At 56.6% G+C, this 21,761-nt stretch overlaps 1 protein-coding gene across 3 annotated transcripts; it reads left to right on the top strand.

The window, feature by feature from the left end:
* The first annotated feature begins 3,686 nt into the window (after positions 1-3,686).
* LAT2 (linker for activation of T cells family member 2) lies at positions 3,687-21,723 on the top strand. Of its 3 annotated transcripts, none has more exons than XM_082358662.1 (13): positions 3,687-5,827; positions 10,507-10,632; positions 11,095-11,134; positions 15,079-15,122; positions 15,306-15,366; positions 15,594-15,631; positions 15,916-15,951; positions 16,032-16,062; positions 16,581-16,636; positions 17,716-17,778; positions 18,063-18,134; positions 18,592-18,712; positions 20,932-21,723. In XM_082358662.1, exons 2-12 carry the CDS (start codon positions 10,530-10,532, stop codon positions 18,693-18,695), a joined length of 648 nt encoding a protein of 215 aa, XP_082214788.1. In that variant the 5' UTR covers positions 3,687-5,827; positions 10,507-10,529; the 3' UTR covers positions 18,696-18,712; positions 20,932-21,723. The 3 variants fall into 3 exon arrangements, with proteins under 3 accessions (XP_082214788.1, XP_082214787.1, XP_082214786.1); XM_082358661.1 differs by lacking the exon at positions 3,687-5,827 and adding an exon at positions 5,886-9,234; XM_082358660.1 differs by lacking the exon at positions 3,687-5,827 and having other exon boundaries at positions 10,525-10,632; positions 16,032-16,360.
* The last annotated feature ends 38 nt before the right edge of the window (positions 21,724-21,761 follow it).

Raw genomic sequence — 21,761 nt, 5'->3', positions numbered from 1 at the left:
TTAAATTTGGAAAGTAGTGTCCAAATTTAGTGGAATGTACTGCGGAGTGAGCAAAGCGTCTTGCTTTTGGAAGTTACAAGATTTGTGAAATTATTTTAAAAGCTAGTGGTGATCAGAGATGGGATGCCAACTTTTTTCCTGTTTTGTTTTTTTCCCCCAAAACTAATTTTTCTAACAAATGTTACATGATGTGGTCATAGTTTTTGGTTGGGTAAAGGAACTTTTAAGAATAACTGCTTGTTTGAGAAGAAATCCTAGGTGCTCCTCATGTTCATTATGGGTGCTACTTCATGGCAAGCAGATCGTGTGTTTGAGCAGGCGCTGCTGTGTAGTTGGGTGATTTTATGACCCAGTGGGCAAGGGGCAGGGCTTTGAGCTACGTGCGGGAGAGGCCAGGCTGGTGGGGAGGGTGCAGAAGTTGCTTACCTTGCGGTCAGAGCCTGACTGCAACTTAATCTGGAGAAACAAGGCGGGGAGGATGGGTGCTGTTCCGGCCAAGTGCGTGAGGGACTGTTTACTGCAGCTGCTCCTCAGCCGAGAGGGCTTGGAGGAGAGGACTTGATGCCGACTGGTGTTCCTTAAAAGGAGAGTGGGAGCATTCCTGAGGCTGGAAACCCTCTGCCCAAAGTTAAGGAGTTGGAACTTGGTCTCCTGGAGGGATTTCCTGGGGCTGGTGGCCAGAGGCTTGAAATCCAACTCTGAGCCTTTTTTCCAAAGGTTCTTTGGATACCACCTTTAAGGGCCTGTGGAATGTTCAGACCCTTGGAAGGATCATCTAGGTCTCCCAGTAATTCAGAGGTTTCTTATGATTGAAATGACACTGCAGCTGTCTTTCTGCCTCCCCCAGATGTTGCTGTAACTGTGCAGTGGTTGCTTCTCACAAGCACCTCTTCCCTTGGCCTGTAATACTTTTGTAATATTAAGACATCACAGAAAGTGTTTTAGTACCTGTGTCTCATCCATAAGTAACTGAACTGAGACGGGAAGGTATGTCTTTCTGCGAATAAGCACCTAAATAAATAGGGTCATTTTCATAAAAGTTTGTACCACCTATGTGAGTGTTCCAGAGATAGGTTTAGACAGATAGTTGACATCTGGTTTCTCTCTGCTATTCTTGAACTGGCTTCAGAGAAACATTTTAGTGGAGTGCCAAGTGAGGCCCTTTTAATAACGGGTTCAGGTTTCTAAGAATGTTCTTTCCTCAGAGTCCATTTTGTCCAAAGCCAGATTGTTTCTCCAGGTCCTGGGAGAGGACAAGTTTCCACAGCAGGCTTCCAGAAGCCCGCGTTTCCCATCATGACTCAAATGTCTTGTTTCTTCAGGGAGGTCTTAGTGAGCTCGAGGCAGAAAGGGGGAAGTAGTCAGGATGGGCGTACGTTCCGGTGAGGAAAGAAGGTGTTGAAATTGTTACCTAGCATCCCCTTTCAATTCGTGATTGCTTAGGAGTAGCCTGGTTTTCTCAGTGAAGGAAGGTACTTGGTAGAGATCAAGTCTAGAAGAAGAAAAACTGATTCACTTGAGTTTGTTAGAGCCACTCTGGCTTGAGATGCGTTAGAAACAGCATTTCTTTGCTATGTCATGAGATGGTGCAATGCAGCCTCTAGAGATTCTTGTGCCTGATTTTTTAAACAACCTTATTATAATCTCTCTTCACGAGTTATACTTCAGATACACTTTTGCTTCCTCTCAGTCCTCTTCTCAAATTCCAAATGGCTGTTGAGGTCATGCGGGGTCACTAGTACCCTGACAGGGTTCACTCTTTGGAATGACAACCTCAGTAGGACCTGAGGGGGCCCAGTGCTGTCTGTGGGGCTACTTGGTCCCGTGGAGGATGGGGTCAGTGGCCTGTTTTCAGTTCAGCTGCTCCTTGAAGTCTGCACAGTGGGATTTCTCACCACTGTTTTTGTAGGGAAGTTGGGAAGGGAGATGGGTCACATCCTGAACTTTCTGAAGGATCATCCGTACCGGAAGTCTGTGGCGCATGTCACAGATGGCTGTCTCCTGGTTCTCCCCACCCTCCCCAAACAGTTTGCCTGGCATGTAGTGTAGTCAGTCATCCTAAAAGGTCCCCCTGAAGGGAGGCTGTGTGGACGGCAGGCTGGGCCCCTTGTGCTTCTTTCCAGGAACAGCTGGCCTGGGCCTGGCCACATCTGCCCTTATTGGTGAGGAGCTTTGCTCTGTCTTTTGCCTTTTCTTGGCCAGTCTTTAACAACATTGAGATGTTCGAGTTACTTTCTCGCTTGGGAGAGGTTCACAGGCTTATAAAGACATCTAGTATCTGAGAGTTTTCCTTTTGCAGTTTTTTGTCATGAAAATAAGCCAAAATAATGAAAGCTATGTACTTAATTATAGCCTACTACTAATCTCTTCCCCCATCTGTAACCACACTCCAACTGTAAAATATTAAATATACAAACAGAAACGCACTCCTTTGCAGTGGCAGGCTCTTTGGTTTTCAGTTCAGGCACTTAGAAAAAAATCTGTTTCCTGTACCTGTTCTTTCGTTCACCGTGGGAGACAAGGTAAATGGTAATAAAATTACTGGCCCAGAAGCTTATCTTTCCAAACGGGATTGGGAGGGAGGGAGATCAGAGAAGCTTTCCAGGTAGCCCAGAAGTTCTGTAAATAGCACCAAGACTCCTCGGAATTGGTAGAAGTCTCTCACATGCATTATTGAAATTAAGAATATGCTCACTAGATTTTTTTTAAAGTAATGTATCGAAATATAAATAAAACGAAGGTATTACAGACTAAAAATACATGAAGGGTGTATGATGATTTCCTGCAGATCTGTAAGAGAAAAACTCAGTAGAAAACTAAGCAACACATGAACAGGCAGTTCACAGGAGAGGAAATATGGCCCCAAAATGGTCAGCCTCATTAGCAATCAAGGAGTTGTAAATCAAGACTACAAAGAAAATACTATTTTACACCCCTGCAAACGGCAAGAAGCCTGACAAACCAGTTGCTGGCAAGTTTGTGGGTCTCTCGACAAGTTACAAATGAGACTGTGAGTACAGCCACTGTGGGAATTAATTTGAAATTAGCATTAACCTGAAAATTGAATGTTCCCACACTCTAGCCCAGCGGTTCCCCTCCCAGATATGTACCCAAGAGAAATAACAGCCACACAGCATGACAATTTTATACATAAAGGACACTTTAGAAATACACATAGATGACAAAAAAGTCACGTAGGTGGGGGGAGGCAGAACAATGGAGGGATATTCTAGGTTCCGTTGGGTAGTGAGGTCATGACCAAAGATAAATGTCGTAAATGGCTGGAGATAAGGGACAGGAATGATGCTTGTCTGTACCTTGAGAGTTGAGGGTGGCAGACAGCTTTATAGACGGGCTCCAGGGGCTTCCAGAATGTTGTGTACGCTTCTCAAGGTGCATTTTTCTGAAGAAAATCCCTCACTTCCCACTAGCCTTTAAGGGATGTATGACCCCAGAAGATTCTCAGCCTTGGAGTTGTTGAGTTCTTAGAACTGCTGCGTTACTACCTAGATACCTTGCTTCTGTAACAAATGTGTACACAACTGACACTCAGCTGGGAGCTGAAAAGCCAATTAGGCCTGTTTGGAGTGATGAAAACTTTGAAAATAGACTGGTGATGGTTGTACAACGTGAATAATGCCACTGAATTGCACACAAAAGTGGCTAAAGTAACTTTTGTGTTAAAAATGTAATATACCAGCAACCATTGAATTGAAAACAAGAAAACAAAAAAAAACCCTGGGACTTCCCTTGTGGTCCAGTGGTTAAGACTCCACCCTTTCAAGGCAGGGGGCGCAGGTTTGATCCCTGGTCAGGGAACTAGGACTCCACATGCCGTGAGCACAAAACAAAACCCAAGTGCACTAGCATTTACACAACCGGACACGAAATATCTAATTTGGGTTTTTGGTTTTGTTTTGTTTTTGAAAATAAACTGGTCTATAAATGAAATAGAACTTGGAGGAATTTGAGAATTGCCCAAAAGGGGACAGGATCCTCCTTCCACTCAAGTCCAAAAAGGGTCTTTAGGTTGACAGGCCCCTGTTTTTATAGATGGAAAATGGGCTCAGAGAGGGTGCAAGAGGGCTCCTAGGTGCCACTGTAGCTGGGCCCTGAGACTTTGCCGGTGGTTGGCGGTCACTGCTCCAGCATCTGCCATCGCTAAGGCCGCGACAGAAGCCAGCATGTAGAACAGATTTCCATTCCCACTGGACATGTTGGAGCTTCTGTCCGTGTTTGCGGGCAGGAAACCCTGGGCAGGTACATAGTCCAGGGATGGATGGAAACCAACACAGGCTTGTTTGTCCCAGTCGGTGAGGAGGAGCCGGGCGGGCGCTCAAGGGTGGAGAAAAGACAACAGGCTTTGGAGGCTTTGGAGTCTGGGTTCAAATCCAGCTTAGCCTCTGAGCCTCAGTCCACTCACCTGTGTAGGAAAAAGTAAGGTCTCCCTCCAAGAGTTGCCGTGGGACTTAAACGTAGCACTGCCCCACGTGGGATGAGGGAGGCAGCAGTGATTCTCAGGTTTGGGAGTCATGTGGCTTTAGTCCTGGTGCCACCACCTGCGGGGATGAGGATTACTCCTGATGCTCAGGGCCCACGGGATCTCCCATAAGCTCCTGTCCCTGCGCCACCCTTCCCCGCAGAGTGGCAGCAGCGGGCGTCCAGCCCTTGCATTTCTCTTTTGGTTCCATCTGGGCCTCCTGGCGGCACTTCCACTGTCGCCTGGCCGAGTCTGGGAAGACTGTGGACCCTGGACTGGGGCTGAAAGAAGAACCTTGTCCCAGCAGAGAGGGGCCCAGAGCTGGGGAGCCCAGGCTCTGAGATGCCAGACAGATGGGGGTTGGGGTGACCCCTGTGGGCTTCCTGGTCTCTAGCAGGTGGGGCGCCACTAAGAGTTCAGCGGCCTTGGGCAAGTTATTTAATGACCAGTAACGGGAGGCACTGGGGAACACTTGCTGCGTGCGTGCGGGGCACCCGTCTCTCTAGCGCCATCCTCACCTCTGAGGGAAGGGCCCAGGCACCAGGGCAGCAGGTGGAGGGAGAGGGGGCCGAGCTCTAACCAGCCTGCCCAAGGCTGGCTCCACACCTCTGTGAGCCTCATCTGGAAAATGGGTGTGAGGAGGCTCTAAGGCCTGGCAGAGGAATCATGATTGTCCTTCCTTCTGTCCTTCAGCTTGGTCCCTTCCTCTGATGCCAGGGACTGTCCACTCCTCTGTCCATCTGTCTTTGTCTCTGCCCGTTCGTTTGTGATGTCTGCCCTGGCGCATGTCTCTCTCTGCCCATCCACCCACGTCCCATGTTTGTGTGTGTGTGTGTGTGTGTGTGTGTGTGTGTGTGTGTGTGTGTATCTGTGTTTCTCATTCTCTCCCTGCACATATATCTGTGTGTGTGTGTGTTTTCAGTGTGTCTCTCCGTGTCTTCCTACTCTCTCTCTGCCCGTGCGTGTCTGTGCGAGCTCCCCCATTTCGTTCCCTTCGTCCCTGTCCCACGGTGTGTGTCTCTTCCTCTTTGTGAGACATGTGTTTGTGTGTGTGTATTCAGTGGGAATTTTGTGTGTGTTTGTGTGTCCGTGTCTTTCTGTTCTCTCTGTGCCTGTTTGTGTGTCTCTCTCTGTCTCTCTGTCTCTGTTTGTCTCTCTTTCTGCCTCTGTCTGTTAAGAGCAGAGCCTGTCCGGCAGAGCAGCGGATGTATGAGGGATGATTCAGTGGCTGACAGGAAGCCCGCCGCCTTGCACCCTGCCTGCCAGTGTCTGTGGCATTGGCATCGGATCAGGCAGGTGTGTGGGCTCAGGATGAGGTGGCCGCAGTGAGGAGCCCCCCGCTCTCAGGTAAGCCTTTTCCAGGGGCGCCTGGAGCCTGGCCCCCAAGGCGGGGGTCCTGAGGCTGTGCCCCCGACACCCCACGGGGTTGGGAGTGGCCCTGCTGGCCCAGCAGGAGCGCTTGGCTGCCCGCCGGGTGGGCTGGGAAGAAGCCGGGGTGTCCGGCAGCCCCTCCCTTGGCCCCAGCCCTGTCCTGGTGCCCCCAGCAAGGACGCCCTCGCCACAGACCCTGTGGCACTAGCGGGGCAGCTGTTTCTGGGGCTCTGGCCCCTCTCCCGCCCCGCCTTCCCCGGCCCGGCCTGCACAGCCCTGGGAAGCCCCCCAGGGCTGGTCCCATCACTACTAGAGTCCGGTGAGGGTCGAGGACAGCAGCTCCCCAGGCCCAGACCCGTGAGCCTTGGTTTCTTAATCTGTAGAACGGGGCTGTAACAACCCTGCCCCGGGGCTGTGGGAGGATGGGAGAGATGCTACAGACAAGCAGACTCAGGTCCTGCCACTGGCCTGGAGGAAGAAGCTGTCCCGGCCACCCCACCCAGCCCCCAGGCTGGCCACCAGCTCTCCCAGCTCTCTGCTGGGGGGTCTGAAAAACTGTAGGCCCTGGGGTGCTCTTTTTTTGTTTTTTTTTGAATTTTATTTTATTTATTTTTTATACAGCAGGTTCTTATTAGTTATCCATTTTATACATATCAGTGTATACACGTCAATCCCAATCTCCCAATTCATCCCACCACCACCACCACCCCCCACTTTCCCCACTTGGTGTCCATACGTTTGTTCTCTACATGTGTGTCTCTATTTCTGCCCTGCAAACCGGTTCATCTGTACCATTTTTCTAGGTTCCGCATATATGCGTTAATATACGATATTTGTTTTTCTCTTTCTGACTTACTTCCCTCTGTATGACAGTCTCTAGATGCATCCACATCTCTACAAATGACCTGGGGTGTTCTTGGTGCCCTGCTCTGCCTACGGGTGGCCCTGACCTTCACCATCCCCCACCCGTGCCCGGAACAAGGGCTGCCCGGGTCCCTACCCCAGCCGCCTGAGCTTTAAGAGCCTCCATTAGAGACCTCTCAGTCAGCCTCATCTGAAGGCCAAGGTTATTTGGGAAAATGGAGCAGAGCCCAGCGGATAAGCCTTCCCAGGAGTCGGACGGGGACCTCTGGGTCCACCCCTACCCCCGCAGCCTGACCTTCGGCCCTGGTGGGCCTCAGTTTCCCCATGTACAACATGAGGAGGGCTGGGAGGCTGGGCAGGAGGGTTGCCAAGGGCCTTTCAGGGTGAGAGGCTGGGTGCAGAGGCTTGCTCAGCCCAGCCCTGAGAGCTTTTCCGCCATCGGCTTGTTGCAAAACTTGTTCATATGAAAACTGCCCACTTCCCTTTCTGCTATTTTGGCCTGCAGGCCACAGGCTGTGGCGGCCTCCCCTCCCCTCCCCACCAGACTCAGCCCTGCCTGGCCCCTTGGGGCCCTCCTGGGGCTGCCGGGCCTGCCTCTGCCAGGGGCCCAGCTCCTCTCCCTCCCCCCTCCCCTGCCCTGCTTGTTCTCAGGCCTGGTTGGGAAAGCAAGGAGAAAGGACAGATTGATTCAGTCTGGGGGGCAGCCCCAGAGTTTTCCTCAAATGAGCCTCTCTTTTAAAAAATACTGCGTGATTCTTAAAAATGTAATATAAGAAAGGATTTACGTAAAGGAGTGTAGGCCTTGGAGTCAGCCTGCCCTGGGTGTAGATCTTGGTTCTGTGACTGGGCAGCTCTGTGACCTTGGGCAGAATACTCACCTCTCTGGGCCTCCCTCTCCTCCCTTGGAAGAAAGGAGCTGGCATCTCCAAGGTGATGCTACCCGCGTCCGTGACAACCGAAGGGCTGGGGCAACAGCGCTGCTCTCCTTCAGATCCCAGCCCCTCCCAGGGTCCCACCACGACGCCCTGCATGGTGCAGTAGAGGGGGGTGCTCAGGCCTGCATGTCTGGGGGACCCGGCAGGGAGGGCTTCAGGTAGGGTTGACCCACACTGCTCAGTGCAGGCCGTCCAGCCAGCTCTGGCCCCGACAGGATGCGGCTGTCTCTTCCCATCCCACAGGGACCGTGATGATGGCAAGTCACAGTGGTCACAGCCAACCGTGCCCCACCAGCCGGCACTAGCACCTTACAGGCGTCCTCTCAGTGCTGGGCCTCGGATGACAAACCTGAGTGTGGAGTCTCATTCTCTCCCTCGTTTAACAGAGGGGTGACCGAAGGCCGGTGACACTGGGCTTCAACAGCTGGGGCGGAATTTGTGTTCTCCTGCTTCCCTCCCTTCCCTCGCCCAGTGCCAGGTGGGTGGAGATGGACCAGGGCTGGGGGCATCCCGAGCGTGCTGTGCTGCTCGTCCCAAACAGCAGGGCCAGGAAGCAAGAGGGCTTTCTGATGGGCGGGGCCTCTGGGAGGGAGGACAGCAGAGGTCAGCAGCCCAGGTCCCAGGGCCGTGAATGCCAAGCTGAGAGTGTGGACTTGCTCCTGGGGTCTTAAGCAGACCCCGGCGGTGGCCAGTGCTGGACCCTTGTCCCATGGGTGCAACCCTCCCATGTGTCTGTGCCTGAACCTCCTTTGGGGCAGAAAGAGTCTCTGTCTTGACCAAAGGACAAAGATGTCAAGGGTGGGTGCTCAAGGGAACTGTCCAAACCAGCCAGCTGGAAATAAGATCCTCAGCAAGTTTCTCTTCCAGAAGCCCCAACTGTGATCCAGGCTGGACGTGTTTGTCCTCCCAACGACTCTTTGAGGAAGGCCCTGGGTTGATCCCAGTCTTTTTTAAAAATTAATTTATTTATTTATTTATTTTTGGCTGTGTTGGGTCTTCGTTTCTGTGCGAGGGCTTTCTCTAGTTGTGGCAAGCGGGGGCCACTCTTCATCGCGGTGCGCGGGCCTCTCGCTATCACGGCCTCTCTTGTTGCGGAGCACAGGTTCCAGACACGCAGGCTCAGTAGTTGTGGCTCACGGGCTTAGTTGCTCCGCGGCATGTGGGATCTTCCCAGACCAGGGCTCGAACCCGTGTCCCCTGCATTGGCAGGCGGATTCTCAACCACTGCGCCACCAGGGAAGCCCTGATCCCAGTCTTATAGATGAGAAAACTGAGGCCAAGAGACCCTGAGGCACAGGCAGGCTTCCCCCCTTCAAGGCCAGGTGCTCCCAACCTCACCAGCCTGAGATGGACTTGGGCCTTGGCTGGAGGCCCGGGAGGGAGGCAGCCCCGGGGCAGAACGAGGTCGGGGGGAGGGAGGAGGGTATGCGGCCTGGGAGAGCAGTGCCCAGGCTCATAGATCCCCTCGGACAACCTCCTGGGGTGCCCAGGTCATCCTCTCTCCTCGTGTGGAGGCCGCCGGGTCATGAGGTTTGGGAATGGTCACGTTTCCGCTGACTCACTTGGCGTTTGGGGGAAGTAGAGGTGAGTTCTTCATGACGGGCCCCTGACTGGGGCTTGGCCCTGCACGGAGATGCCTTGTCATCTTTGCCACAGGGATTCAGGAAGCTCAGAGTGGTGAGGGGGACGGCTGGGTGCAGCGCAGGCCTCGGGGGAGCCCGGAGCAGGAGGCGGGCAGCACAAAGCTCAGGTCTCCCCAGGCCTCGCCTTCCCCAGCTGGGAGGCGGGGAGAAGCCTCCTCCCAGGTGGCCGAGGCCGGAGCAACAGGTGTTCGCCAAGGGGACACTCAGTAGCGTGGGCTCCACGTGCCCACCACGGGGCACTGCCCCCTGAGGACCCCCGGCTGCCCTCAGCTCTGTCACTGGCATTTGCAAGGGGGCTGAGTCTCTTTGTAGTTGTAACGATTCTCCTTGGAGGGCCCCTCAAGAGGGCTGTACTCACCAGGCCCTCCTGTGTGGGTGCCTGTGGCTTTGCTGAGGCCTGGCAGTCACAGTGGGGCCCCGAGGCTGGGACCGGCCACTGACCAAGAAGCAGCCTTTTAGCCCCACCTCCCAGCACATCCCACCACCAGCCACCAAGGTCCGTCTGCCCAGGAGCCCTTCTTCCCCTCCTGGTCTCAGGCCCACCTCCTCCAAGAAGCCTTCCTGACCTCCCTCCTTCCGGCGCCCAGGGCAGGAGGAATCTGGACAGATGGGTGTTTTAGGAATGGAAATCCCACCCCCAGCTTCCCCAGTGGCCATGGGTGGGAGAGGAGAACCACCCTAGGGTCGATGGGGGCTGCCAGGGGCTCCCGGGCAGAAGGGGCCATGGCCTCTGAGGTTGGGGAATAAAGCTGGGTTGGCAGGAGGCAACAGGATGCAGTGGGCGGAGCCAGCGTTAGCGTCTGGAGGCTGGAGTTCAAATCCTGTTTTTCCCCTTAGCAGCTGTGGGATCTCTGGCTTCCGTTTTTCTGTTTGTGAAATGTCTCGAGCCTCTCCCTCAAAGGGCAGTTGGGGGGACTAAGCGAAGACGTGTGTGGGAGTGTGCACATACATGTGGTGCTGTCTGGCGGGTCTCCAGAACCTTCCAGCACTTACCAAGAGTTGATGATGGCCCTGGGAGCCCAGGGTGCAGGTTGGGGGTCAGATGAGGGAACAGGGCTGGTTCTGTCCCCGCCTAGTCCCAGAGCAGGGAGGGAAGGTGATGCTGGACTCAGCTGTGGGGTTGGCAGGGGACAGTGGGGGCCAGAAACCTGGTGTTCCTGGAGGGCGTGGCCCTGCAGCCTCCGCCTCGGCTCACAGTGCCCCCACGTTGCAGCCCTACAGGAAGAGTGGCCAGGAATGGACATGAGCGTGGACACGGAGCTCCTGTGGCCGGGGGCGGCCCTGCTTCTGCTGCTGCTGGGGGTGGCGGCCAGCCTGTGTGTGCGCTGCTCCCGCCCAGGTAAAGGCTGGGGTCGCGGGTGCGAGGGAGGAGCGGGCGGTGTACCCAGCGAGCCACTCAGGCCCAGACCTGGCTGCAGTCGCAAGGGGCAGTCAGATAAGCCTCAGGAGGCAGAAGTGAACCCCGGGGGCCTGGGTTTCTCCTCTGAAGACAATGGGTCTGGCTCACTGGGGGCTTCTGTTCTGCTGGGTCAAGGGCATGTGTCTGGGGCCGATGGACTGCACTGGACAAGCGTGGGGAGGGGGGCTGGGCTGCCTGCGTCCACCTTCTCCACGCCCCGCGTTCCTAAATAAATGGTGAACAAACCCCGCTGGTGTCAGGTGGCCCCCAGTGATTGGTGGTTTAGCCTGCACGTCCGGTCTGAGGCCTGCACAGGGCACAGGGGAGACAAGATGGTTGGGCCTCGGATCTCAGTTCCCACCAGGCCCCGGGACGCTTGCTAATCTGGTCCTGTTCTTGCAGGTGCAAAGAGGTCCGAGAAAATCTATGAGCAGAGGAGCCGGTGAGTGTCTCGGTGTCCCCAGCCCCGCGACGCTGTGTGCCCTGGGCATGGGTGTCCATGTGGGCACCCCCTCGGGCACCGCCACGCCCCACCCCCACGCTTCATTCACACCTCCTCCATGCCGGGCTCTAGTGGGTTCTAAGCAGTTAGGGGCGGGCGAGGGGGTGCCCAGGGGCTGTCCAGACCCGGCCCCAGCCTGGTCGGGAAGGGTTCTGGGAGGAGGGGATGTCACGCTCCAGCTAGCCCAGGAGCATCTCCAGAAATCCCCGCGGTGACCCCAGCCCTGGGGAGCACACTGTGCCGGTGCTGGAGGTCGACAGAGGAATCCCACCCTCCCGGGGCAGTGCGGGGGACAGAGACCAGGCGCTGTGTCCGAGTCTCCCCTGGAAAACACTAAAGGACCTCAGGGGAGGATATGGGTGTGAAACTTGGGGGACCAGGGAAGGCCTCCTGGCGGAGGCGGGAGGGATTTTAAGAGAGAAAGAAGGTGAAAGGGGACATCCAGAGAGAGAGGGAATGGTGTGGGCATTTGCCGATGTAGGGCCGGGTGGACACTGTCTTGGGGATGAGGTGGTCGCTTGAGCATGTCTTGAGAGAGATCAGCTGAATGCGGAGGAAGAAGAGTCTTGACTGTGGAGAGAGGCCTTGGCCTTTGTCCTAAGGGCCAAAGGGAGCCACGGGAGAGCTGGAAGCAGGGCAGTGGGGGTGAGATGAAATGGGGCCACTGACCCCAGGCAGAGTGGCAGGACCTGGGCAGGAGGGAGTTCCAGGCACCTTGGGGACAGGCTAGCCGTTCTGTGAGCCCTGAGAGGGTCAGCAGTGCTGGGCGCTGCAGATCGGGGGGCGACCCAAGAACAACTCGAGGCAGGAGGGCAGCAGCCAGTGGTGTCCTTACAATGCCTGGTGGAGGGCTCTGAGACCTGTGTGCACACACGTGCACAGGCCTGCACGCCCACTCGCACCCACAGGCTCCCCCAGCACTCACTCATGCGTGCACTTCTCACACGCACGGCACTTGCTTGCACGCCTGGGCAGGCACTCACATACAAACTCACACACACACACCCTCTCTCATTTCCTTTTGCAACTGAAAAACCACAGTGAGATTTGAAAATAGAATTTTCCCATCCATGCCCACTCCTGGGGCTGGGGCTGGACCTTCCCAGCTTTTGGGGCCTTTTGGTCCTCTGGCTCGCCAGCCCATAACCTCCACCAGGGCTGGGCTGGGCTCCCCTAGTGCCCACCCACACCCCTGCCCCAGGGCAAGTTCCTCAGTATCTTCCCTCTCCCCTCCTCCCTTAGTCCCTGCCCACTCCAGGCCCCTGATTAATCTTAGAACTGAAGATAGTCAGAGGCACAAGTTAAACCTCCTCACGTGGGAGGTGGGAAAACTAGGCCTAAGTGGGAGGAGGTGGGAGGGGAGACTTGGGCTCTCCCCACCTCACTTGGGTTCAGTCCTATCAGCCTGTGTGTGCCAGGCCCGGCTCCTGCATCATTTCCTCTGGGAAGCCATGCCTGACTCTATTCTGTGGATTTAGGGCATCATTCCTAAATCAGATCACTCTGACCCCCAGCCCCCCAGGCTGGAAGGCTGGGGCAGGTCACCATTCTGGTCCAGGGGAGGAACCCAAAATGGTTTAATGATTAGCTAATCTGATCCACTATCTTTAGCAGTGGCTTTCATTCCCAAGGGCATTTCATGGTCCAACATAGCAGCTAGAGCTCCAGCCCTCATCTCTGCCTTCCAGGCAGTAGTAAGAATGAAGGAGAAGGACAGAAATGGGGCATCCCAGTTAGCAGTGCCTCCTTAAAGGAGTTTTCCTGAAAGCCCAACAACCTTGGCTTTGCATTTCATTAACCAGAATTATATGGTCACACATAAATGCAAGGGAGGCTGGGAAATATAGCCTTTTTTAAAAAATTGAGGTAACACTGGTTTATAACATTATGTAGGTCTCCTGTGTACGACATTATATTTCTACTTCTGTATACCCTACATCAAGCTCACCAACAAAAATTTAGTTTCCATCTATCATCATGCAGTTGATCCCCTTTACCCATTTTGCTCTCTCCCACCCCTGGTAACCACAGGTAACCACTATTCTGTTCTCTGTATCTATGTGTTTGTTTTTGTTTGATTTGTTCATTTATTTTGGTTTTTTTTTTTAATTTTGGGGGGTTTTTTTGTTTGTTTTTTATATTCCACATATGAATGAAATCATACAGAATTTTTCTTTCTCTGTTTGACTTATTTTACTTAGCATAATTCCCTCCAGGTCCATCCATGTTGTCACAAATGGCAAGGTTTCATCTTTTTATGGCTGAATAGTATTCCAGTGTGTATATATACCACATCCTCTTTATCCATTCATCTGTTGATGGGCACTTAGGTTGTTTCCATGTCTTGGCTATTGTAAATAGTGCTGCAATGAACATACAGGTGCATATATCTTTTCAAATTAGTTATTTTGTATTCTAGTGGGATTGCTGGCTCATATGGTAGCTCTAAGTTTTTTGAGGAATCTCTATACTGTGTTTATAGTGGCTGTACCAATTTACATTCCCCTCAACAGTGCCCAAGGGTTCCCTTTTCTCCACATCCTCGCCAACCCTTGTTATTTCTTGTCGTTTTGATAATAGTCATTCTAACAGGTGTGAGGTGTTACTTCATCATGGTTTTGATTTGCATTTATTTCCCTCATAATTAGCGATGTTGAACAGCTTTTCATGTGTCTGTTGGCCGTCTGTATGTCTTCTTTGGAAAGGTGTCTATTCAGTTCCTCTGCCCATTTTTTAATCAGGTTGTTTTTTTGTTGTTGAGTTGAGTTAATTATATATTATATTATAAGGGATATTAACCCCGTATTGGATATATCATTTGCAAATACCTTCTCCCAATCGGTAGGTTGTCTTTTTGTTTTGTCGATGATTTCCTTTGTTGAGCAGAAGGTTTTTAGTTTGATGTAGCCCCATTTATTGGGAAATACAGTCCTTTGGATGGGCATGTGGCTGTCTAAATAAAAATCAGCGTTCTGGGGCTTCCCTGGTGGCGCAGTGGTGGAGAATCTGCCTGCCAATGCAGGGGACACGGGTTTGAGCCCTGGTCTGGGAAGATCCCACATGCCGCGGAGCAACTGGGCCCGTGAGCCACAATTACTGAGCCTGCGCGTCTGGAGCCTGTGCTCCGCAACAAGGAAGGCCGCGATAGTGAGAGGCCCGCGCACCGCGATGAAGAGTGGCCCCCGCTTGCCGCAACTAGAGAAAGCCCTCGCACAGAAACGAAGACCCAACACAGCCATAAATAAGTAAATAAATAAAATTTAAAATGGTCCACATCAAAAAAATCTTAAAAAAAAAAAATCAGTAGTAATTTAAAAATCAGGTTTATCTTTAAAAAAAAAAAAAAAAAAATCAGCGTTCTGTTTCAAAGGAAGAAGGTGATGGTTAGATACCTGGCTGTGTCTGCTAAGCCTTGAAGTTGCCTCATCAGTTACTGGGGAGTAAATGGCATGTGTGAACAACTCAAGAGGACCGTGCTCTCTTAGGCATGTTGAACACTCCTGGGATGGCAGGTGGTGGGAGCAGCCTCTTTGTTGCTCCTGGCTGAAGTCACTGCCAGGTCCCTGAGCAGCTGCCCCAGCCCTGCCCACAGACTCTCCTGGGCATCTCCAGGGGTCCTGGGGAGGCTCTGTGGGGGCATATGTCTGGCCGGCAGCTGGCTCCAGCCCAGGGCCATGTGAGAAGTGTGGGCACGCAGTGGGCAGGCAGGGAAGCACTCTAGAGAAGGGGTGCATCAGGAAGCCCTGGATCAGAGTCCTGGGGGGCTGGCAGCCCCTCCTCACTCTCGCCCTGGTCTGTCCCTCCCTGTCCGTCTGTCCTGTCCCTCTGTCCCTGGGGCTGTGGGAGGCCAGGCCCTGGCTCATCACAGCTCCATGTGTTTCCAGGGAAGAGAATCAGCAGAACTTCGCCGTGGCCCGGACCTACACGTGTGAGTCCCCAGACAGAAGGGTCCAGGGCTGGGCTCGGGACTGGGAGTGTCCACATCAAAGTCCCTTTCGTCCCCATTGTTCTGAGGCTGTGGCCAGGCCTGATCTAGTGGGGTGATGGGGTGAGGGGGATGTGCTGGGCAGCTGGCCTGGGGGCCCAGCCAACACCCCGTCAACCTTTACAGTGGTCAGGGAGGCCTGGCCAGGGCCCCTGGTGGACACGGCCTCCAACGCGGCATCAGCAAGGTAGGAAGGAGCCCCTATCCCAGCCCCGCGGGAGGCGATGAGGTGGGCCCCGGGGTCCCCACCTGGCTGAGCCCAGGCCGAGACCTTGCTCCTTCCTCGGACCTCAGAGCCCCAGTTCTGATTCTGAGGGCCCTACTGGGGGGCTGTGGGACTGTGGCCTCCAGACCCCCAGGAACCCCAGGGCCTTCTCCCAGCCCCTCCTCAGCCCCTGCCCCACTCCCGTGCAGGAAGGACAAACTGCTGCAGTTCTCCCCCAGCCTCGAGGGTGAGTGCCCTGGGACACAGAGTTGGGGGCAGGGGCGAGGTGGGACCGAGACAGGTGAATACCTGGTGGGACAGGTACTGAGCAGGAGGCCTTCCCAGAGGAGAGACGCTGTGAGCTGGGCTGGGAGGCCTGACGGGGCCCAGCAGGGGGAGGGGACGGAGAGCAGGTGTGAGGGCATGAAGATTGGAAACACCTGGGCTTCTTCCGGTGGTCACAGCTGGGAGGGGGCGGGGGCGGGGGCTGGGCAACCAGCATTGAGCCAACGGGCCTGGCCTTTCTTCCAGATTCTTCATCCTCCAGGTACCAGAACTTCAGCAAAGGTAGGTGGGCTCCGCGGAGGAGGGGGCCACAGTGGGGCATACAGCCCGCGCTCAGGCCTGATTCTCGCCTCCTCCTGCAGGAAGTAGATGCAGATCAGATGCAGCCTACATGTGAGCGGGCTTCTCCGGGCCCTGGCCGCCCCCTCGCCCCCCTGCCCGCAGACTCCTTATGTGAGAAAGGCCTCCTGACCTGGAACCCGCTGGCCCAGGGTTTCCCTCAGATGACCGTAGCTTTGAGGGGGGGCCTGAGGACAGGAGCCCTGCTATGTTTGGGGGTGGGGGAGGCCGTCGGGGGGCCCTCATCCTGCACCACCTGGTCAGAGACGAGTTCCACCGACCCTCAGAGAGGAAGGGCCCCCAGGACGTCTCCTCGTCTCACAGTTGGGCAAACTGAGGCCCAGGGCAGGAGGTAACTTGCATAAGGCCACACGGTGAGGTGGCTGGAGCCAGGGCAGCTCAGGGGTGCAGGGAAGCAGGGTGGGAGGATCGGGGGAGACCCTGGCAGGGCCCCCGCGGGCTCCAGGGGCAATGACGGCCGGAGCAGCCCTGGCCTCGCTGCCCGCTCACGAAGCTCCCGGCCCGACCATGGGCCTGCCCAGCAGTTGGTGCTGTGTCTGTTTTCTTGCCAGACACCCCTTCGCCACAGGCTATTTCGATTGTGGGCGGTTCCAGAAGCCCCCGGAAGGTGAGGCAAAGGTCGATGAAGGGGAGAGGGAGGAGGTGGCCTGCGAGCGCAGCTTCGGAAGTCACACCCCCGGGGCGGGGCCAGAGGTGGAGGGAGGATGTAACGGAGGAGGCTAGGCCTAGGTTTAGATGGATGGAGGAGGTTGGGTGGGGGGACCTGGGGGAGGCTGGCACTGTGGGCAGGAGCCAAGGTGCAGAGGAGGGAAGGGATGGGCGGGAAGAAGGGGTAGGGGGGCCAGAAGGGGAGCTGAGGGCAGGGGCAGGGGGCAGGCTGGTCCCCTGGTCATCCAGGCCCCTCTCAAGGCTGGGCACACAGGGGACCTTGAAGGAAGGCCCTGGACCAGTCAGCCTTGTTGACAAACGCTGAGCCCTGCAGGCTCCGAGGATGCTGGCACCCTTTGTTAAGAGCAAAGGTGCTCCTAACACCTTTGCTCTACAGAAACTGAGAACCGAGGGTGGGCAGTGCCTGCTGAGAGGCGCACAGGGCTGGGCTTCTGCCCGGGCCGGGCTGGGGTGAGAGGGGGGGTCCTTTTCTCCCCGCTGCGTTTCTAAATTGGGGAGAAGCCCTCACTTCTCAGAGCCTCTTCGACACAGATGGACGCAGGGTGGGCTGGTGTTTAGAGCTCAGCCTCCCCGTTGGGGGGTGGGGGGGAGTGCCGGGGTACCAGGCTCTGATATGCCACAACCAGCCTAGGCCCCCGGACAAAGGATCCTCGGCCCACCCCACTGCCTGAAGGGTTAGGCGGGTTCCTGTCTCCTGGGCCCCCAGCGGCTCTCCCTGCCCCTCTTTGCCCCACAGAGATGGGCCTCCCTTCTCCGACTGTCCCTCGTGGGCCTGACTGCAGCCCCACCCCCTGATCTCCCCTCCCCAGGGCATTCAGGGGAAGACAGAGAAGGAGCCCCGGGTGGAGGCTGCTGGAGCCAGGCTAGCGCCCATGAAGAAGCTTGTGCGGGAGAATGTTCGAGGCCCTGGGGGACCCAGAGGGCTGGGGGCTTGATGAGACAGAGGCAGAGAGGAAGGGCTAGGCCTGTCGGGCAGGGCCCAGCAGCATCCTGTGCCCTCTCCTCTCTCCCTGGCAGACGATGACGACACCAATTCCTACGAGAACGTGCTCATCTGTGAGCCAAAGAAAACCGAATCAGGTGAGGCTTCCCTCCCCGGAGCAGGGCAGGGAGGCAGGCCTCCTAGGCCAGGCCCGCCCGCCCCGCTGAGCTCTGAAGGCCCCGCTGCACGGTTCACCAGTATCAGACCCTGTGTCCCGGGAGGAGTCCCCATCGGCCCTGGGCTCTCCCTCCCTCCCTCCCTCGAGGGGGCTGCGCAGCACGAGGACGCAGGCGGCCCCTCTGGAGGGGTGGCCGTGGCACCTCTCTGGCCTCAGGACTGGCCTGCCCCTCTGCCAGCCCCTCTGCCGGTGTTCTCCCTGCAGGCAACGACGGGTCTGAGGATTACCAGAACTCGGCATACATCCGGCAGTGGCGGGAGTCCAGGAGAGTCGTGGGTATGTGGCCGGAGCCCCGGTGCTCCCAAATGGTCACCTCCAGCGGGCTCAGAGGGGCCAGGCCTGGGACAGACAGTCGAGGGGAGGGGGAGAGAGGGGAGCTTAGGGGATCTGGCCTGGGAGGGCAAGGCCGGGTGGGCTCCCCTACGGCCAGTCCAGCTGATTCCACAGCGAAGCTTCCGGCCCATCAGCGGCTGCAGAGGCTCGAGCTGTGCCAGGACCCCCCTCAGCAGCACCATGGCCTCCTGAGGCTGGGTCCTCCTGGCCGGCTGCCCATCCAGCTGCACGGACGGCCTCGCACTCGCCCTGCTCCCGGGCAGGACACACCTCCGGCAAATCCCAGAGAGGACGGGACAGACACACCATCCAGTGTAGCCTTTCCTGCGGGCTGTGTGGTGGCGGGAACAGGGCTGGGCATGTGCGTGTGAACCCTCTGACCATCTGCCTGCGGTCGCAGAGCCCGTCCCGAGGGAAGCACCTCCCTCCCCGGTAGGAAGCCCAGACGAGGACGGCGGGGAGCCTGATTACGTGAACGGGGACGTGGCAGCCGCCAAAGCCTAGAGAAGCCCTGAAGGAAGGTAGGGTCCAGGGTGGGGGGGCCGCACAGGCCTAAGGGGCTGCACTGCAAGGGAGAAGCAGAGAGCTGGGGCTGGAGGAGCCACAGCAGGGACCGTGGGGCAGCACCCATGGGTGCTGAAGCAGGGTGGCTCCTCGGGGCGCTGGGACGCCGCCCTGGGTGCTGGGCCCCCCGAGCAGTCCCTACCCACCCCGCCCCCACTCCTGTGGCTGGTGTGGGGAGGTGACAGATCCCCGGCGGACGCCAAGTCTCAGGCCCAGGGGGTGTCAGGCAGGGCAGGCTGGTGAGTCATGGGGTGAGAGGGGGGCTCTGGGTGGGCCTCTGCAACCTTGGGCGAGAGACTTAACCTCCCTCGACCCATTTCCTCGCTTGCAACATGGAGCTACTGGGACCCGTGTCTTAGACAACACACACAAGGCACCACACGGAAAGCAGGACCAGCTGGACTCAGGGACGGGGCGGGATCGGGAGGAGATGGTGCCAAGCGCTCACACACACCATCTCTTGGCGCCCCCCAAGGCTCAGAGCGGGCAAGCCACCTGCCCGAGGTCCCACTTAGAGTGAGTGGAGGAGGGAACGGTCCCCCAAGCACTCAGACGTCGGAGCCCAGGCCCTGCCTCACGGGGCGCAGGTCGACCCGAGGGCCCCGGAAGGCTGCCCAAAGTCCCGATCTGGGGGACACGGGCAGCCCTCTCAGTGGGCGGCCGCTCTGGGCGTTTGAGAACCAGCAGCAGGGTCAGCGGCAGCAGTTGAAGCCCAACGGGCAGAGCCCGCGGTTCATTCACTCACCCGGTACCCAGAGGGCACCTGCCAGGGGCGAGTCCTGCCCTAGGGGCTGGGGACACAGGGATGAACAGAAGACACACAATCCCTGCCCGTTTAGAACTTCCGTTCTGGTGGGAGAGAGAAAACAGATAACCAGCGGGAAGAGAAGAGGAGAGAAATGCAGCACGTTAGCACGTTAGGGGTGGGAAGGGGCAGGGAGCAACGTGGGGCGGGGAGAGACGGTGCCATGATTTAAGCCGGGAGGCAGCGCAATCTTTCCGAGCTCCCCTCGTCGCCCCTCTGGGGACAGGAAGGACACCCAGGCAGAGGGACTGGCAAAGACCCCCAGCAGGAATCTGCGTCTGATGATGTGTGTGGGCAGACGGAGTGATGGGGGAGCGTCGGCAGAGGTGCAGGGCGGCGGCTGGAGGCGTGCAGGGCCAGCACCTGGGTTTTTCTGAGATGGGGCAGGGGAAGGTCTGGAACAGAAGAGGGACTGGTTTCTAAAGGATCGCTGGCGGTAGAGACATGAATACAGGGGACGCGGTGGAGGCGGGGAGACCAGCGCGCTCAGGCAGGAATCCCGCGAGTGTTTGCGGAGCGATGGGGCTCACTGATGTGCGGCGTGTCGGCTGCCCGGTCTTGAGGAGGCCTGCAGGGTTTTGCCTGAGTAATGAGAGGGCATCGCTGCCAGCAACTGAGATCAGGGAGGCTACAGGCGGAGCGGGTTTTGTGGGCAAGGCCGGTTTATTTCTGGGCCTGTTAAGTTGGAGATGCCGTGCAGGAGGATGTATGAAATGGGCAGTTAGAGATCTGCGCCTGGATTCAGGGAGAGGCAGGAGTGGAGAGGTGGTGCAGGTTCTTCAGACGAAAGAGACTAAGAGTATGTTGTACGCTGACTAAACGATACGGGAGGTTCGAGTCTGGGTCGGCTACGGCTGGCTGGAATTTACACCCGGGACCCCGCACACAGGACGGACTGAACTCCACAGGCTGCGGCCCACAGCAGCCCGACAAGACTGCAGAGGCCCAATCCCTATATCCTAGCAGGCGGAAGGGCCGCCAGGCAAGGGGGAAGGCGGAGTGGCGTTAGGGCCCGGTACCCCTGTCAGGTCCCTTCTGGGTTCCAGGGGAGAGGACGCAGCTTAATGGTACTGGTCCCAGGACACGTTGCGGGGGAAGGCCACCAGCTGCTGTGCAGAGGGTGTTCCTGCACCCAAGGCACGTCAGAATAACTCGGGCCTCGGCCAGAACCGAGCAGTCAGGATTTCAAACAAAACGCAGACGCTCCTGGAATAAGAAACATGCTTAAGGCTGCTTGACGGCGGGTTCTGTGCTCACTGGACACTGACCATCCTCCCCGACCCGTGCCGGCTGCTCCGGGGCTGAGGGGACAAAGCGTCAGGCCAGGCAAACCTTTTCCTCTTTAACAAATACTTTTCCTTTTCATTGAAGGAGCCAGGGAACCGTACACTGCCTCCCCAGGGTCCCTTCTCCAGAGCTGCTCAACTTCTAGACCCCCTACGGCTACCCCTGGGAGGCGCACCAATGCATCCTGAGCACCAGCCAGCCGGCCACGGGGTACCCAGCCCGGGAAAGGACAGTTACGCGTGGAGCCGCCCTCTGACCGGCTCCCACGGGCAAGGCCGGAGCCTGGGGCCGAGGGCAGCTCCCGCTGTGGTCAGATGCCCAGGACTCAGAGCAGTCACATCCCCTTAACCACATTTAAAACATCATACTACACGGGTGTTCGTGTCCTTTTTTGCTTTGGATTTTGATCCCAAATTGCTTACTAATGTTGGTTGCTGGGATTTTTGTGCGTGATGGATAAGCTTGTACAGTTAATTTATATAGGTGGAGTTGTATTTAATATTCTGCGTTTCAGAGTAGAGGTTGTGTCTATCTTGTCTCCTGTAAGCATTACATGTACTTAACTTCAGCAGAGTTAGGGAGAGCCCTGGCGCTCCTTTCTTTGGGCCTCCGTTGACTGAATCAGAGATGAGGCCACGGCCACCTTTGTGACCCTTCAGCAGGAGCGTCTGCTGTGGACAGAGCGCGTCACGGCTCTGGGGAAGGGGCAGGCGGAGTGGGAGTGGCCTGGAGCCTCAGCTGATTGGGCAGAAACAGGACCGTCTCATGGGAAGGACGGGGCCCAAGGGACCTTCTGAGTCAGAGAAGCCAGAGTCAGGGAAACAAAATGCCTCCTCCAACCGAAACATCTCAATAAACCGTTCCAGTTTAAGGGCAGTGATTCTCCTGTCTGCTTTCCCTGCTTCACGTAGAAC

This window comes from Balaenoptera borealis (assembly GCF_965194805.1).
Source record: "Balaenoptera borealis genome assembly, chromosome: 16".
Lineage (NCBI taxonomy): Eukaryota > Metazoa > Chordata > Mammalia > Artiodactyla > Balaenopteridae > Balaenoptera > Balaenoptera borealis.
This window is presented reverse-complemented; position numbering and strand designations above follow the sequence as displayed.

Excerpts from the sequence above, each read along its gene's own strand:
- LAT2 (XM_082358660.1), top strand. Across the intron at positions 15,632-15,915 it reads GTTCTCCCCCAGCCTCGAGG|ATTCTTCATCCTCCAGGTAC; the intron begins GTGAGTGCCCTG and ends CCTTTCTTCCAG. Across the intron at positions 16,361-16,580 it reads ACTGAGGCCCAGGGCAGGAG|ACACCCCTTCGCCACAGGCT; the intron begins GTAACTTGCATA and ends TTTTCTTGCCAG.